Here is a 19,219-nt window from a genome sequence, read left to right as displayed (position 1 = left end):
ACAGGGTCACTATGAGTCGGAACCGACTCTATGGCACATAGCAATAACAACAATCCAGCAAAATCCTCATGGCTGCACAGATTAACTCTGCTCCCTCAAAACCTAAACAGTTTAAACTTCAAGCGGGGTTGGATCGCATATGTTAATGGTGGTTTCCCTGTTATCTAGAACAGTATCTGTTTTTGTTGAATGAGTAAATAATTATTACGCTCAATAACAAACTTTATTGCCATACTTTCCATCGGAATCCCGATAGCTCCAGAAAACAGACAGGGGCTGTTATTCCCATTCTACAGATAAAGGGGAGACTCGAAAGGAAGTGACGAGTGGGCACGAAGGCTTCAAACAGGGCAATACCTAGGGGCCTAGAGGTGATTCATAGGAGTCTGGGTTGGCGCTGTCAGAGAATGCACGGAACCGACTCCAAGGCGCTTAACAACACAGATTATTCATAAGGTGTGTGGTTACGAGGAAAAGAAGGTAGGTTAGCCGTGAGGACCCGCCATAAACGGCACGATAAATAATTTTCTAGAGATCTTGGAAAATGCAGCTCAGTTACGAGAAGCTTAACAGAGCCAGTGCTGGGAATGAAAAATCGTACGGAAGCGAGATCCACAGTTCACTCTCACCTGGTCCACGTCGTCCGCCATGTTTCAAACCCTGCGCCCTTTCCCTCATCTCGCGAGAACAGTCTTACATCCGGTCTCCTTAATCGCGAGGACGCAATACACCGGAAGTAGAAATAGCTGGTTTGTTTCTTTTGCTTCCTGAAGTTCGGGACTGGGGCAGAGTCCGCCCACGGTAGTTGTCCAAAGCTCAAGCTCAGGCGTAAACTCACTCGTCGATATGGTTGCAAGACGTGGAAAGCGCCGGCCAAGGGAATCACGCGCACAGAACCCGGTCGGGTGTGTGAAGGAGGAGCAGGGTGAGAGAAAGAGCCACCTGGGATGAAGGGAGAGATGTTGCGGGGGAGCGGGAGGCCGAACCGGACAGTGCGTGAGACGGCCTGGAGGGAGGATAGGGAGGGAGGCGGAGCCCACTAGATGGTGGTTTTCACTTGTCTGGGCTTCCCCGACTTTCCTCTGCCTTTCCTCCTCACCAAGAATGTGTTAGCCCCGGAGCCCTTCCCCTCCGAGGTGCACTGACGAAGAGCTTTCCTTCAGCGTTCCATGTTACTCGCAGGATAAAGTCCAGTTTCCTTGCCGATGCTCAGGGTCAAATGGGGACGAGACAATGCGGTTATGTTGTGTTTGTCGACAGAGGACGGACCCTGAGGTAGAAGACTTTATAGGATGCTGGCTTGCAAATTATCATCTGCAGCTATGCACCATGTCACCTGAATTCCAGGCATAACTTCTCCACCAAGCTATTGAATATTAACAGACTTCTGACAGTTTTTATGGGCAAACCAAAACTCTTGAATTTCCCATTTAAATTTAACCCTTCCCCAATTTTTTCCATTTCAAATGATCCCTTTCTCCTTTTCTTCGTTTTTTTTTTTTTTTTTTTTTTTGGCTTTTTATTGTGAATCTAGTGAAGGGTTACAGAGCAAATCATCATTTTTACATTCAACAAATCACATACTTAGTTTTATTTTCGTGATTTCAATACTTAGAATGTACTATCAGTTATCCTACATCCTTCTTGTGGTAGCTTAGTGGTTACGAAATCAGCTATGAACGTTACGGTCAGCAGTAAGGAACAACCAGCTGTTCCACAGGAGAAAGATGAGGCTTTCTGCTCCTGTAAAGATTTACAGCCTCGGAAACCCTGTTCAGGGTCGCTATGGGTCGGAACCGACTCGAAGGCACTTAATAATAACAACAACAAAGATTTATAGCCTCGGAAACCCTATGCAGGGTCGCTATGAGTAGGAACCAGCTCTATGATAGGGAACAAAAACATCCTCCCTACGCTTCTTGTTACCATTCAACCTTTTTGCCAACCCTTCTGAATTTTGTTGTTAGGTCATTGCTGCCTTTTTGATCTTGAATGATTGACCACTCACTGCATTGTGTGCATATCTCCTAGCTTGTGGTCGTCTTATATATCCATCTACTGCTTGACTGGAAATTGAGCATGGGAATGAATTAAGTTCCAGATCTGAAGAGTCTTCAAGGGTCCTATTCTTGGATTCCACCAGTATTTATCCATATATCTACCCATGTTGTTGTTGTTGTTAAGTGCCATCGAGTCAGTTCTGACCCATAGTGACCCTGTATAGGGTTTCCAACGAGCAGCTGGTGAGCTTGAATCGCCAACCTTGCAGTTTAACTGGTTTTGCAGTCTGGCGCATCAAACCACAGCACCACACCAGGACTCCCTTATAAGGTTGGGGTATCCTTAATCCTTGTCATTATAAAGTGCTGTCAAGTCAGTTGCAGCTCATAGTGACCCTGAGGTTTCTGAGGTGTGCTAGTGGCTTTGAACTGCTAACCAATGTAATGCTTAACCTGTAGCACCAAACCAGGATTTTTTCATCTTTCATGTGCTGCTGTAGGATCAGCCGTGGACTGTAAACCACAATGTAGGTAGTTCAAACCTACCAGCTGCTCTTTGGAAACCCTATATAGAGTCCATATGAGTCACAACCAACTCTACAGCACTTTACAACAAAGTCCCGCTTTAATCCTTAGTTCTTGCCACTCTTGTTAGGTGCCCTCAAGTTGGTGCCAGCCCATAGTGACCCTGTGTACAGCAGAACTGCAAAGGACCATGTCCTGCGCCATCTTCACAATTGCTGCCTCTCTTGAACCCGTTGTGGTTGTCACTGTGCCAATCCATCTCATTGGGAATCTTCCACTTTTTCTGCTGTCACTCCAGTTTACCAAGCATGATGTCCTTCTCCAGTAACTGATCCCTCCTGACAACACATCCACAGTAGGAGAGACTAAGTCTGGCCGTCTTGGCTTCTAACAAGCATTGTGATTGTGCTTCTTCCAGCACAAATTTGCTTGTTTTCTGGTAGACCATGGTACCTTTAATACTCTTCTCTAACACCATAACTTTTAAATGCTTCAGATCGTCTACGGTCTCCCATATGCATTGTTCAGCTTTCACATGCATTTGAGGCTGCTGAAAATACCTTGGCTTGGGTCAGGCATATGGACCTCAAGCTGACATCTTTGCTCTTGAACACTTGAAAGAGGTCTTGTGCAGCAGATGTGCCTAATGCGACATGTTGTATGATTTTTTGACTGCTGCTTCCATGAGTGTTATGGTGGATCCAACCATACTAAGGTTTTTGCCAACTTCAATCTTTTCTCCATTAATCATGATGTTATTTATTGGTCCAGTGGTGAGAATTTTTGTTATCCTTACATTGAGGTACAACCAGTACTGAAGGCTGTGGTCTTTGATCTTCATCAGTAAGTATTTTTAAATCCTCTTCACTTACAGCAAGCAAATTTATATCATCTGCATATTGCAGGTTGTTAATGAGCCTTCTTCCAATCCGATGCCACATTCTTCTTCATATAATTCAGCTTGGTTATTTGCTCAGCATATAGACTGAGTAAATATGGTGAAAGAATTCAGCCTTAGTTGCACACCTTTCCTAATTTAAAACTTTTTGTTGTCCCCTTGTTCTGTTCGAAGACATGCTATGTACAGGTTCCCCATTAAGGTGATTAAATGCTCTGCAATACACATTCTTCACAGTGTTGTCTATAGCTTGTCTTGATCCACACAGTTGACAGCCTTTGTGTAGTTAATAAAGCAGAGATAAATATCTGTCGTGAGTCCTGGAGTGGCACTGTGGGTTTCTGAGAGTAGTTGGTGGGTTTGGACTGTCAACTTTGTCAGTTTGGTGATTATCCTACAAACTCCATACTCCATTATAGGCAGAGAAGCTAAGGTATATAGTAGTACATCACAGAATGGAATAATATGGCTAGATACTAAAGCTAATAGAAGAAATGAATGAGGTAAAAGAACTGAACAGAAATTTTCAAAGGGCAAATATTATAATGAAATGTGCAAACATCTGGAGTTAGAAAAAGAAAAGAAAAGAACATGCTCAGCATTTCTCAAGCTGAAAGAACTGAAGAAAAAGATTTAAGCCTCAACTTGAAATACTGAGGGGTTCTTTGGGCATAATACTGAATGATGCAGAAAGCATCAAAAGAAGATGGAAAGAATACACAGTTACTATACCAAAAAGAAATGGTCACTGTTTAACCATTTCAAGAGGTAGCATATGATCAAGAGCCAGTGGTACTGAAGGAAGAAGTCTAGTGTGCATTTAAGGCATTGGCAAAGAACAAGTCTCCAGGAATTGATAGAATACAAATTGAAATGTTTGAAACTGAAGCAGCACTGGACGCATTCCCTTATCCATGCCAAGAAATTTGAAAGACATATGTGGCCAACTGACTGGAAAAGATCAGTATTTGACAAATTCCAAAGAGAGGTTACCCAACAAAATGCAGAAATCAAGACAATATCGATATCACATGCAAGTAAAATTTTACTAAAGGTAATTCAAAGACTGTTGCAACAGTAGATTGACAGGGAACTGCCAGAGGTTCTAGCTGGGTTCCGTTGAGGACGTGGAATGAGAGCTACCATTGCAGACATCAGATGGTTCTTGACTGAAAACGGAGAATAACAGAAAGATAAATTACCTGTGCATTATTGACTTTACAAAGCTTAACTGTGTGCATCATGACAGGCTATGGGCAACACTATGGAGAATAAGTATTTTGGAACACTTAATCCTGCTCATCTATACATAGGAGAGAAAGTCATTCGAACAGAGCAAGGGTGCAAAGAATGGTTAAAAATCAGGGAAAGTTTGCGCCATGGTTGTATTCTTTCACCATACTTATTCAGTCTGCATGTTGAGCAAATAATCCAAGAAGCTGGGTTATATAAAGAAGAATGTGGCATCAGGATTGGAGGGAGGTTCATTAACAACCTGCAATTTGCAGGTGATACATCTTTGCTTGTTGAAAGCAAAGAGGACTGAAAATACTTACTGTTAAGAATTAAAGACTACAGTCTTCATATGGGTTGCAAACAAAAATCCTCACCATTGGATCAATAAATAACATGATAAATGGAGAAAAGATTGAAGTTGCCAAAGAATTCAGTTTGCTTGCATCTATAATCAACACTCATGAATGCAGCAGTCAGGAAATCAAATGACATAGCATATTAGGCAAATCTGTTGCAGAAGACCTCTTTAAAGTGTTCAAGAGCAAAGATACCAGTTTGAGGACTAAACTGTGTCATGGTATTTTCAATAGCCTCATATGCAGATGAAAGTTGCACAGTGACTAAGGAAGACCATTGACGAAGTTATGCATTTGAGTTATGGTGTTAGAGAAGAATATCACAGAAACTGTGGACGACTAGGACAAACAAATTTGTGTTGGAAAGCCAGAATGCTTGTTAGAAGCCAGGATGGCCAGACATAGTCCGTACTTTGTCGACATGGTTCTGTGCTGCTCCAGGGAAGGATTTGCAGCAGGTGCAGGAGACCAAAGACAGAAACTGATTTAGGAGTCTCTTCCAAATCAGATCTGGTCAGCCCTGGGCTGGTTCTCACTAGGAAAGACCAATAAATGGACTTCGAGGGAGAGGAAAAAAGGCCTGGCACAGTGGGAACAGCATGGAATTTCTCAGTCGGCTTTGACGGCAAGAGTCCATTAGATGGCACTGAAGAATTGATCATATTTCCCCACTATTTTTCTTGATCTGTTCATTTTTTCTGGGTTTCCTAGCTTTACATATATTTTTTTCATGGGTTTTTATGACATTTGACTTTGGTGTTGAGCCTTGAATGTGACCTTTTATGTGTGTGTGCGAGAGTTTCTCTCTTTGTGCCTCACCTGACAAGACAACAACTGTGACCATACAGCCAAGTTACAATTGCAACCCTGTAAAACCCAACCAATAGGGCAAGATCCAGTGCCAGCTGCTATACAACAGAGCAGTGTCTAAAACCAGCACCCACTAAAGACACTCTGAAGAGAGCTATAAGAGCATTAAACAGAAAAACCCTCTACCAGAAGGCAATTGGAGTTTGCTTAAGAACATTCATCAAATTAATACAAATACAACAACACAATGCCTAAAAAACAGAAAATCTCTGTTCACATGCAGAAACAAGAAACAGTAGCTCAAACAAACGACCAAGAAGTTAGCAATCCAGTGCTTATCCTATAGTGTCATACTGCCCTATACTGTGAACTTAATTGAAATTATTATTATATTTAGATTATAAAGGAGAGTCTCTTACCCCCCCCCCATGCATACACAAGACAAATCATAAGTGAAAGGAATAAATGAATTTGATATTTTAGTTGATATTTTAGAGTAACATTTCTTTGGGAAAAGCTAGGATATTTTTACACTTCAAAATTACTTGAAGCAGACTCATGCAAAGGCAAAGGAATGATGATGTGTTTTGGATCCATGACTATTACAGTGAGTGTATTTGGAAAGTAGAATAATATCCTTCTTTGCTTCATTACTTATAAATCAGTTGTTAAGAATTAACTCATTCCAATGTAAAGCAGCATAGTATTTAAATTTTTTATTTATTCTGTATATTTTTTTAAACTTTTTGTTGTGAGTTAGATGAAGATTTAAAGAGCAGATTAGTTTTCCACACAACACTTGATGCACGTTTTATTCTATGGCATTAGTTGTTGTCCTCAGAATGTACCAGCACTTAGCCCACTTCCTCCCTGGGTATCCTGTTTCCATTTCTCCTGAACCTACTCTTTGGGTAAATGCTAAGCTTTGTATTTCAAGTTGCTGTTTATTTTGAAATGTGCATACCTTATTAGTGTTTTTGTTCCCCATATGGCCCTATCTGTTGTTTGTTTGTTTGAAATTTGAGCCATGGCGTGAGTTCATGTCCATACCGGAAGGGTAATTAAAGGCCCATAGTCGTGTGGGTTCCATCAGGCTTTCTATGGCCAGTAAGCCTGGTCTTTTTGTTTATGTTTCATGAGTTTTTGAGTTTTGTCCCATATTTTTCTCTCACTCTATTCAGGACCTTCTAATGTGATCCCATTCAAAGCAGTAGGTAATGGAAACCAGGCACCATCTAGTTCTGGTCTCATTACTAAAGCAAAACCAAGCCCACTGTCAGTGAGTCAGTTCTGACTCATAGCGCCCCTATATAGTGTTTCCAAAACCAGAAGTCTTTCCAGAAGCACACAGCCTGTCCTTTTTCCAAGAAACAGCTGGTGGTTTTGAATCACTACTTGTGATTAGCAGTCCAACACTAGCCTACAGTGCTGCCAGGGATGCTTGGTGTAATTACTAGGTAAAGTTAAATGATTTTTTTAAGGAGACATCAGGATTTAAACATTATCTCAGGGCAGCAGTTTCAGTGGTGGTTTGCCTCATTGCCATGGTTACAATCCCCTCCATGCAGTCCTTCCCCTGTACCCCCCAGGTCTTCAGCACACAGTCGCTCTCCTTCTCTGGATCTAAAGTCTCCAGCTGCTCCATCTCTTCACTTCATCATCTTTGGCTCCATTTCAGGCATCACTGCTTCTCTGGGTAGGGTCCCGCTCTCTGCTCTTCTCCATTGATGGTCCTAGGGACCTCCGCTCCTAGACTGAAAAGTTAATTACTCCCCTCCTTGCTTTAAAATGTCTACCTTTACATTTCCAACCCTCACAATCAGTCCTGATAACAATTATTCACTATTGTATCACAAGAGACCCATCTGCATTTCATTGCATCAGCCCTACCTAGTCAGATTGAATACTACTCACTAGAGATTCTACCTTCCTCCATGCCCTCTGGATCTAGGTTCCCTCTTGAAAGCTTGTAAGCCAGTCACTTCTTGCCTTTGTAGCCCGCCCCCCATTTCGGGTAGCCAATATCCAAGTTGCCCATCCCTGTCTACTCTGTGTGTGGAGGGGGTGGGAATGATTCTTGTTGTAAGGACTTGTTCCCTCTTTTGAGCTACTGCTTCCATAGGTGTCGGTCAAGTTCATCAAATTGTATGAGAATACTTTTTTTTTCCTCTTTTTACTTCTGGTTGAGCTCTGATCATCGAGTCACTGAAGCTAGGATAAATGGGTATTATCTGCAAGTGTGGGTGTTCTTATGCATATGCCCTCTCTTCTTATCAGCTGGATGCTTCACTCTCCACTCTGGTCCTTTGTGGCTATGTCACTGACTCTGGGCCCAAGAGTTCCCAGGTTTTGCTTCACTGGTGGTCAACCAGGTCTTCACCCGGGTTCACAGAAGTCTATTGAACATTGTAGGGCTTAGCTCACTACTTCATTGCTGTTATCCCTCACTTGTGGTGGTTCACTTTTTAAATATTTTCCTTCAGGACTCGTGGTGTAGCACTGCAGAATAATGCACTGGATCTCAACATTGCTTAGAACTTCATGGTTGGTGGTTCAAACTCACCAGCTGCTCCTCGCAGACTCTGTACAGAGTCACTGTGCATTGGAACTGACTCAATGGCACTTAACAATAGCAACAACAAGTATAATCATAATTATTTTAAGAAAATGAAATTATTTTTGAATTTTTTATTGGAAATAAGGTGTGGTAAAACATGAGCATGTTTACAAACTTGAAATATTTCACTTAATGTTATTGTTGTTTTGAAGTGCTGTCGAGTCGATTCTGACTCACAGTGACGCTGTATAGGGTTTCCAAGAAGCACCTGACCTGGTGAGCTCAAACTACCGACATTCCAGTTCAAATGACTTTGCTGTCTGATGATGCATTAGCCCACCATGCCACACCAGGACTCCTTTTCACTTAATAGGAATGATTTGTAAAGCAAATAATTGTTCTTGGCAGGCTGTATCTAAGAAGGGGATAACAATTTCATGCTTTTTCCTTACCAGAGATTTGCTGAAATTTGAGATATGAATGTTAGCTTTTATTTGAGTCATACAGGGCTCAGATGAGTAGGATAAAATACTGATTAAAGTAAATGGATTTTAATGTGAACATAGACTAAACCAAAGGGGGGAAGGGTCTGAGAAGCAGTTGTTATAAATTGATGATGAAGATAGAGTTTGGAGAGAGAGGTTATAGAAGATGACTTTTTAATGATCTTGGCCATTAAATGAGGCTGCCTATACCTTGCTTATCATTCCACCTGTTCCATTGGTCACCCAGATGTCCTTGATGAGAAACCCCCAAAGAGGATCCTTCTTACCAAAGTATCACAAAGAAAGAGGATGAAAGGCTGCAGTGATCCTGGAGGCCCAGCCAATGATGGTCCATCAAAGAAGAAAGTGGCCAAGCGGACAGTTAAATCAAGTCACCTCACGGTTATAAAGGATGAAGTCCTTAGTGATGGGGAAGATTTCAGGTGAGATGGCTGAAAAGCTTTGACAAGTCTTGGTAATTCTCATCAGAAATGTAGAAATGTGCTCTCTCTGCTTATCACTGAGATCTGTGGAAAAAATAGGTTCTATAAATCTTCTAGACAAAGAACTCAGCCCATTAAGAACTGGAAAGAAACTTAGTGATTCTGTAGTTTACCTCCTAAACTGTCCAGATGAGGACAGTGAAAACCTCAAGAAAGTGATTTATAGCATAAACATGAGTACAAACTCACCAGTTACTCTTTGGAAACCCTATACAGGGTCACTGAGTTGGAGCCTACTTGCCAGCACTTAACAACAACAAGAACACACACAGCTAGATAGTGGCATTTTCAGGTTAGAATCCAGGTTTTCTGACTCCTGATCTATTACACAAAGAGTTATATGTAAATGCATACCTTTCCAGCTTTATCTCACATACTCTCCGTTATCTCATATACTTGGTTCCTGTGCAGTTGGACTTCTCATCATTCACCCAACATATTCTCATACTTTACTACCCCTAAGTTGTACTCATATTGTTCCTCCTACCTGAGCTGTTTTCTTCTACCTTGAAAATGGGAGATTTGAAGCCACCTACTATAAGAATATTTTCATTGACTCGTCCCCTATCTTCCACTGATTTCTTACAGCATTCCTGAAGAGTATAGCAGTCTGTCTACCTGGTATTACTCTTTTTATGTACATAATATATGTATCACTGCTCTATACATACCTGGCTTATTTTTATGTACTCTATAATATCTAGAGAAGGAGCTTTTACTTTGATAGAAACTGAGAAAAATCAGTATTACAATGAATGAACATTTTTATTAGCATTGAACTATGAATATAAGCCTAATAGGCGCCTGATTACCTGCCTTCTTCCTTACTCTACAAAGAAATCCTCACAGCCTAGCATAAATCCAGTAACCTCACTAGTTCTGGCATAGGAATCTTGCTTATAGAGGGCAGTAGTAGAAAGCAGTATGAACAAGCCTGTGAATTTACCATGTTGCTTCATCTGTCCTCCATTTCTCTGGACTTTGCCTAAGACTGTGTTGTGCAGTGGTTTTCTTGGTACACACAGCCTTTCTGACCTTGGATTTATAATTCTGCAAAAAATAATTGACTGGTATCAGTCTGCTCTGTGATTGATCTATTTTGCATTCCTTGTAGGAACTGGACAGTTTACTTTGCAAATAAGGTGTGTAAGACTGTTGTGGGAATTGGTTGATCGCTATGCAAATTAAGTAACTGTGACCTATATAGGGGATTGGTCAGTTCCACAGAAGTTGAGGGGGACTTCACTATTACCAAGCAATCTGTGTCCTTCGGCCCAGGGTCCCAGTGCTGAGAAACTGCTAGACAGAGGAACAAGTTAAATTTTGGAGACGACGTGATAGAGATGCAGCAGCGTGAGTAGCAGCAGTGGTGGGAACCAGAAAACCATGACGAGATGGTAGTGGTAGGCTTCTTGGTTCATGGAACAAACCGGTTGCAATGGGTTTGCCAAACCCAAAAAAAGAGAGCTGAGTGCCTTTTGGTAGGAGGCTTGATGGTGGCATGGAATGCTTCCAGGTATTTGCAAGCAGATCCAGAAGAGCTGCTACACTTGCCTGAGCAGACCAGAGATGATGCCCATTGGTGCTCAGTGGCAGTAGCCCTAGCAGTATCAGTCCGAGTGAAGGACCTCAACTACACATGGCTGATAAGCAGTTAAGAGCGCTCTTGGAAGCTGTCTTAATTGATGGGCTGTATCTTATATCTTCTCTCCTGAGTTATTCCTATTACTTCCAAATAACTTCTTAAATCCACATAATCATTAAGTTTCATCTGTTAGTCCTCTGTGGCCATTTCAACAAGTTATCGAACCCAGCAAGGAAGTAACATTGTGAGGAAGGTGGTTGGTGCCAGAATTGGTGAAAAAATCGGAGAGTCGAGGTATGTTTGCCTGTTGCCTCAGAGGAATCAGTTTTGTACTGATCTTGATTCTCCTCTCTCCTTGTGAATTCAGATGACTTCTGTCACTACTGCAGTACAGAATGCCTGCCTCTGCACTGATTACTTCCCACTTGCCTCCCTTCACTTGTTGCATTTTCTGTGTGTAAAACCAGATGCTCCAGGTAAAGCTTTGGGTCTACCTTCCCATCTCAACTGAGAGTTAACTGTGACCAAACCTCATTGTTGTTGTTGTTAGGTGCCATCGAGTTGATACCGATTCCTAGTGACCCTGTGCACAACAGAATGAAACACTATCTGGTCCTGGGTCATCTTCACATTTGTTGCTGTACTTGAGCCCATTGATGCTGCCACTTTGCCAATGCATATCTCTTGAGGGGGGTCTTCCTCTTTTTCTGTAACCCTCCATCTTACCAAGCATGATATCCTTGTCCAGTGACTGGTCCCTCCTGACAATATATCCAAAGTATGAGAGACGAAGTTTGGCCATCCTGGCCTCCAAGGAGCGCTCTGGCTGCACTTCTTCCAACACAGATCCGTTTGTTCTTTTGGCAGCCCATGGTACTTTGAATATTCTCCAACACCATAACTCAAATGCATCAATTCTATCATCTTATTCATTGTCCAGCTTCCACATGCATATGAGGTTATTGAAAATACCATGGCTTAGGTTAAACGTACCTTATTCCTCAGGACATCCTTGCTCTTCAACACTTTACAAAGGTCTTGTGCAGCAGATTTGCCTAATGCAATATATCGTTTGATTTCTTGACTACTGCTTCTGTGAGTGTTGATGGTTGATCCAAGTAAAATGAAGTCTTTGACAACTTTAATCTTTTTTCCATTGATAAGAATGTTGCCTATTGGTCCAGTGGTAAGGATTTTTGTTTTCTTTACGTTGAGATGCAGTCCATACCGAAGGCTATGGTCTTTGATCTTCATCAGTTAATATTTTATGTCCTCTTCACTTTCAGCAAGCAAGGTTGTATCATCTGCATATTACAGGTTGTTAATAGTCTTCCTCCAATCCTGATACCACGTTTTTCTTCATATAACCCAGTTTCTCAGATTATTTGCTCAGCATACAGGTTGAATAAGTAGGTGAAAGAATACAACCCTGTCGCACACCTTTCCTAATTTTAAACCATTCAGTGTTCCATGTTTTGTTCGAACAACTGCCTTTTGGTCTATGTAGAGGTTCCTCATGAGCACAATTAAGTGTTCCAGAATGCTCGTACTCTACACTGTTGTCCATAGCTTGTCAAGATCCACACAATTGAAAGCCTTTGCATAGTCAATAAAGCACAGGTAAACATCTTTCTGATATTCTCTGCTTCAGCCAAGATCCATCGGACTTCAGCAGTGATATCCCTCATTCTATGTCCTCTTCTGAATCCGACTTTAACCTCTGCAAGGTCTCTGTCAATGCATGCTTGCAGCTGTTTCTGTATTACCTATAGTAAAACTTTACTTGCATGGGATATCAAAGAGATTGTCGTATGATTTCCACATTCTGTTGGGTCGCCTCTCTTTGGAATGGGCCCAAATACACATCTCTTCCCAACAGTTGACCAGATAGTTGTCTTCCAGATTTCTTGGCATAAACGAGTGAGTTCCTCCAGTGCCACCTCACGTTGCTGAATGATTTCGTTTTTTTTTCCATGAATTCCCAGTGCCTTCTTCTTTATCAATTCCTTGAATTTGAACTTCTTCCTTCAGTATCATTGGCTAAACCTCATAACATATGAATATTTCTACTATGTTTATTCTGAGGAGAAATATGGTGTTATATGTAAAAGAAATGACTGAGGATTTTAAATGTCTTGTAAATTTTATGTAATATTTTCATACTGATATCAGCTGCCAACACTTCTAAAAACTAAAAGTAACTTAATACTTTAAACACTTTATATATGACATTTCAAAAATACATTGTTAAAATATATATTACCCACCATTTAGTCTTGAGCCAATATTTAGGTTTTTACCTATTTAGACCTAGTTAGTTTTCCAGTTTCGATTATTACTTATGTCAGACCTATGAAACTCTATACAGGGTTGCTATCAGTTGAAACCAGCTGCACGGCACTTAACAAGTGTGTAATCACAGCCCCTCTTCTGTAACCTGCAATTGTATTTCTCACATGAGTAACAAATTGAGTTGGTGCATGATTGTTGTTACATGCCGTCGAGTTGGTTTTGATTCATAGGAACCTGTATTCTTTTTCTGAGACTAAAAATCTTTGCTGAAGCAGAAAGCTCCATCTTTCTTCTGTGGAGTAACTGGTAGGCTCAAACCGTCAATCACATGGTTCACAGTCCAGTGCTTGTCATATGGAGCCACTGTACTCCCGTGGCTCATAGTAAGATCAGCAAATAAAAATTATTTCTGGCCTCCAACTGGACGTGTATATGCACACATCATAACTTTTACTTCTGGAACTCACATTACTGCTGTGTGCGTTTTCAGAACATTTTCCTTAGCATTTCCAAGCACAACTTTGCTTTCCTTCACTCAGCTCTAGATTTTAGATTGTGTTTTTTTATTTTGACAGCATACCTAGTATTAGACCGGTGTTCAGAGCACATCTTACTGAGCATTTGAGACCTGTGTTGATGAAGGAAATAAGGTTCTGAGCTCACAAGCCATCTTTATATCATTGCGACAGATCTAGAGTACCAAGAAGCTTTGTAACTTCCCTTTAGCTTAAATGAACTGCTAACCAAACAGCCAATGGATTGAATTCCCCAGTCTCTCAGTAGGAGAAAGATGTGACCATCTGCTTCCATAAAGCTGCACCGCCTTGGAAAGTCTTGGGGGTACTCTGTCCTGTAGGGCTATGTGAGGTGGGATAGACTTGATGGTAGTGAGAAGGTTTTACCATCAATGTGACACTAGGATCTTGGAGCCCTTTTCATCTTTCTTCCTGTGATCTTTCTACAGAAACTCTACAAGTGCTCTCAAGGAGGCACAAAATCCAAAGAGAGAGGCTACCATTGACCAAGATAGCAGTGAAGAAGATGAAAGTGAAGATGATTGGGAAGAGGTAGAAGGTAAAATAGCTTTCCTTTGAAAATTAATTCTATTTGTTTTCTGTTTGACTCTGTCTTAGTCATTGCAAAAGTCATTGTATTTTTCCATTGAAATTTCTTTTAGGATTAATTTAATAAGACCTAAGGTAGGTTACTCGATGGCACTTAACAACAACAACAACAAGGTAGGTTGTAGTGATGCTGGTGGTAGTTGTATGCTATGCCATTGAGCCAATTCAAATTCATATCGACCATGTATAGGGTTTGTGAGGCGTTAAGTCTTTATGGGAACAGAAAGCCTCATCTTTCTTCCATGGAGCAGCTGGTGGAAGGTTGCAGTAGGAACGAATTTTGAAAAATTTGTCATTAGGTTAGCAAAGATGACTGTCAGTGGAGTAGATGCAGAGAGGTGGCATCATCTTGTCGAAGGAACAAGGTTTTGAAGTTAGACGTGCTTTCAGGCTGATATGTGACCTTGAGTGAGTAACTTACCTTTTCTAAGCTTAAGGTTTTTTCATTGGTTCATTCAGCAAGGGAGTCCTGGTGTGGTGCTGGGGGTTAGTGCGCTGGATTGCAAAGTTGGTTTGAAACACAAGGTTGCCATTACAGATTCACCAGCTCCTCCTCAGAAACCCTGTACAGAGTTGCTGTGGATCGGGACTGACTTGACAGCACTTAATAACACAACAAAACATGCAGCAAACATTGATTGCCTTTTAGATGTTATACATTATTATAAAATATTCTTTATAACTTTATCATTTATTCCGAATGCAGTCAAAGTACACGCCTTATATTTGGTTGATAAGTCTTTTTAAATTTAGAATAGTACTCTATAGACACCCACACTGTTTTTTTTTTTTATTTTTATATTTTTCCCTTTTCATAATAATGCCTTTATTGAGGAGTCCTAGTTTCTTGTTTTGTAGATTGTCTCATGTTCTGGTCTCATCTGTTTTCTTATCTTTTTAAAACTTGTTTCAGTATCACTTATAAACTATAAGTTAAGTTAAAAGACATGAATGGATTTAGAATAAACATTTTCTGACAAGAATATTTGCAATCACGCTTTATACTGAATATCACATCCACCAAAAGGCACTTGGAGTCCTGATGTGGCACTGTAGCATAAGCAATGAACTATCAACTCCAAGGTCAACAGTTCAGACCACCACCTGCTACTTATAAACCCTATACAGGGTCACGATGAGTCATAACCAACAGTATAGCATTTAATAACAACAACAACAAACAAGAGAAACAACCCTAGCCACTATTCTTCTATCAGTTTATTGTACTGTGGTGGCTACACATTGCTGTGTTGCTGGAAGCTGTACTGTCATTGTTGTGATGTGATGTCGAGTTGGTTACGACCCACAGCGACCCTGTATAGGGTTTCCGAGGAACAGCTGGCGAACTTGAACTGCCGACCTTGTAATTCAGACAGCTTTGCAGCCTGGTACATTAACCCACAGCGCCACACCAGGACTCCTGGTACTTTAAATCCCAGCAGGGCCATCCATGGTGTACTGGTTTCAGAGGAGCTGCCAGACTAAGACACACAAGGAAGAAGGAGCCACTGAAAACATGAATAGCAGCTGAATATTGTCAGATATAATGCAGGAAGATGAGCCCTTCAGGTTGGAAGACACAAAATACAACTGGGGACGAGCTGCCCTTCTCAAAGTACAGTTGACTGTGATGATGTGCAGGGAGTAAAGCTTTTAGGACATTTATTTGCTGATGGGATGCAACTCAAAATGAGAAACAGCTATAGACATCCGTTAATAATCAGAACATAAAATGTACAAAGTCTGAAACTAGGTAAAATGGAAGTAAAAGATGAAATGGAATGCATTAAGATCGTTAGGTACTAGTGAGCTGAAATTAAAAAACAAGGATTGGCTATTTTGGCTCAGACAGTTTTATGGTTTACTGTGCTGGGAATGATAAATTGAAAAGGAAAGGTGTGAGTCACATTCATCATCAGAAGGAAAGTGCTGTTTGTGATAGGATAGTATCCTTATGCTTATGAGGAAGACCTTATAATACCACTATTATTCAAATTTACATGCAACCAATAAAGTGATGATGAAACTGACGAATTTCACCAACTTCTTCAGTCTGAAATTGAGCAAACATGCCATCAATATGGGTTGATAATTACTGATGATGGGAGTTAAACAACATAAAAGGCGGCTGCACACACAGATCGCGCGAGGTGGAATCCTTATTAAAAATTGACTGTGGGGATAGACTAGAGAAGCTCAGTATCATCAGCCAAGATGAGGAGAGGGCCTTATCCTGGAACAGACCATCACTTGCTCACATGCAAGTTCAGAGTGAAGCAGAAGACAATTAAAACAAGTCTGTTGTTATTTTTGTTGTTGTATGGTGTTGAGTAGGTTCTGACTCATGGCGACCCTGTATAGGGTTTCTGAGGCTGGTAGGTTTGACCCACTGACCTTGTGGTTCAAATAGATTTAGCGGTCCTGCGCATTATCTTACAGCGCCACCAAAATATTACCTTGAATATATTACACCTGAATTAAGAGCTCTTTTCAGGAACAGATTTGAGACTAATGACTGAAGACCAGAATTGTTGTGAGATGACATCAAGAACATCATATAGAAAGAAACTAAAACGTCTTTAAAAAAACAGAAAAGAAAGAAAAGACCTAAATGGATGTCAGAAGAGACTGAATCTTGCAAAGAAAAGCTAGATCAAATGGAAGAAATGAGGAAATAAAGAGCTGAACAGAAAATCTCAAAGGGCAGCTGAAGAAGAGTCAAATATTGTAATGAAATGTGTAAAGACGTGGAGTTAGAAAATCAAAAGGCAAAAACATACTCAGCATTTCTCAAGCTGAAAGAACTGAGTCAGGCTTCAACTTGCTATATGGAAGAATTTTATGGGCAAAGTATTGAATGATGCAGACAGTATTAAATGAAGACGGAAGGAACACACAGAGTCACTATAACAAAATGAAATGGTTGATGTTCAACTATTTCAAGAGGTAGCACATGAAGGAATAAATCTAAGCTGTGTGAAAGCAATGGTCAAAAACCAAGACTCTTGGAAAGACAGACTACAAATCAAAATATTTCACAAACTGATGCAACACTGGAGGCATTCACTTATCTATGTCAAGAAATTTGGAAGACATCTACTTTGCCAACTGATTTGTGCCCATTCCAAGAGAGGTAACACTATGGAATGTAAAAATCATCTAAAGATATCATTAATATCACCTGCAAGTAAAATTTTGATGAAGATAATACTACAACAATTCCTACAGTGCATTAACAAGGAACTGCCAGAAATTCAAGCAGAATTCAGAGGAGTGCTTGGAATGAGGGAATATCACTGCTGACATTAGATGGATCTTGAGTGAAAGCACAGAATACCAGAAGGATGTTTATTTGATGTATTGACTATGCAGAAGCTTTCGACTGCATGCATCCTTACAAACTCATAACATTGTGAAGAATGAGTAGTTCAGAATTCCTAATTGTGTACATTGACCAAGAGGCAGCCATCTGAACAGGACAAGGGCATACCAAGTGGCTTAAAATCAGGTAAAGTGGCCCTAGTGTTGTATGCTGTCACCATTCTTACTCATCTGTATGCTGAGCAAATAATCCAAGAAACTGGATTATAGGAAGACTGCATGGCATCAGGATTGGAGGAAGACTCAAGAACAACCTATGATATGCAGATGATAACAAACTTACTCACTGGAAGAGAAGAGGACTTAAAATACTGATGTAGACCAACAACTACAGCCTTCAGTATACAGTGTATTCCAGTGTAAATCCTCACAATAGGTCAATAGTTAACATTATGGTAAGTGGAGAAAAGATACCATTTTGAGAAACTTATCAGGTGCAACTAACTTGATCCATGGTATTTTCAGTTGTCTTACGCATGTGAACGTTGTCAGTGAATAAGGAAGATTGTAGAAGAATCAATGCCTTAGGATTATGGTGTTGGAGAATAATATTAAAGTACCGTAGGCTGCCAGAAGACCGAACAAATCTGTCTTGAAAGAAGTGCTGCCAGAATTCTCCTTAGAAACCATAATGGTGAGACATGGCCTCTCAAACTTCAGACATGTTATCAAGAGGGACTGGTCCCTGGGTAAGGACATCATACTTGGTAAAATATAGAGGATCAGGGAAAAAGGAAGACCACGAAGTAGATGGTTTGATGCAATGGTAGCAACAAAGGCTCAAAAGTTACAGTTGTGAGGCTGGCACATAACAGTTTCATTCTGTTGTGCATAGGATCCTTATGAGTCGGAACTAACTGGATTTCACCTAACCATAGTGCCAGGTTAAGGAGCCTTGTTATGCAGTGGTCAGACTACGTGGCTATTAACCAAAAGGTTGGAGGTTTGAATACACCAGCTGTTCTGTAGGCGAAAATGATGCAATCTGCTTACATAAAAGTTGTTGTTATTTTTAAGTGTCACTGAGTTGGTTCCAACTCATAGCCACCCTGTATAAGATTTCCCAGGAACAATTTGTGGGCACAGCCTTGGAAACCCTGGTGGTAGTTCTGCTCTGTCCCATAGGATCTCTGGGAATTGAAATGGACTCAATGGCAGTGGGTATGGTTTGGGTTTTGAATGTCATGGAGTCCCTCTGTTAGTGATTGTCTTAGGTAGGGTTCTCAGTGAAGCTTATATATGCATATCTAAACAGTTTATATCAAGAATACTGCTCACGGAGGAACAAACAAGATGGCGGATCGGGAGGATGTGCAGTAAAGGAGCTCCACCAACAACAACACAGAATACCCAACCAAGCAGGCTCAGGGGCTGGTCCCAGAACTCTGAACCACATATAAAGGAATATTTAGAAGGTTGGAAGGCTCACAGCTGGGGGAATTTGTGGCAGAAGCAAGAAATCTATTG

At 40.8% G+C, this 19,219-nt stretch overlaps 2 protein-coding genes across 2 annotated transcripts in view; one reads left to right on the top strand and one right to left on the bottom strand.

The window, feature by feature from the left end:
- The window catches only part of LSM3 (LSM3 homolog, U6 small nuclear RNA associated (S. cerevisiae)), a 25,767-nt gene extending 25,093 nt beyond the window's left edge, over positions 1-674 (bottom strand). Inside the window, exon 1 of the mRNA XM_006876594.1 lies at positions 630-674. Coding sequence (XP_006876656.1) covers positions 630-650 — 21 coding nt within the window. The 5' untranslated portion in view covers positions 651-674. The remainder of the gene's footprint in view (positions 1-629) is intronic.
- A 172-nt stretch (positions 675-846) lies between these two features.
- Positions 847-19,219, top strand: part of XPC (xeroderma pigmentosum, complementation group C) — a 118,635-nt gene continuing 100,262 nt past the window's right edge. Inside the window, exons 1-3 of the mRNA XM_006876597.1 lie at positions 847-925; positions 9,115-9,310; positions 14,212-14,321. Coding sequence (XP_006876659.1) covers positions 847-925; positions 9,115-9,310; positions 14,212-14,321 — 385 coding nt within the window. The remainder of the gene's footprint in view (positions 926-9,114; positions 9,311-14,211; positions 14,322-19,219) is intronic.

The sequence above is a fragment of the Chrysochloris asiatica genome, unplaced genomic scaffold (genome assembly GCF_000296735.1).
Source record: "Chrysochloris asiatica unplaced genomic scaffold, ChrAsi1.0 scaffold00393, whole genome shotgun sequence".
NCBI lineage: Eukaryota > Metazoa > Chordata > Mammalia > Afrosoricida > Chrysochloridae > Chrysochloris > Chrysochloris asiatica.
This window is presented reverse-complemented; position numbering and strand designations above follow the sequence as displayed.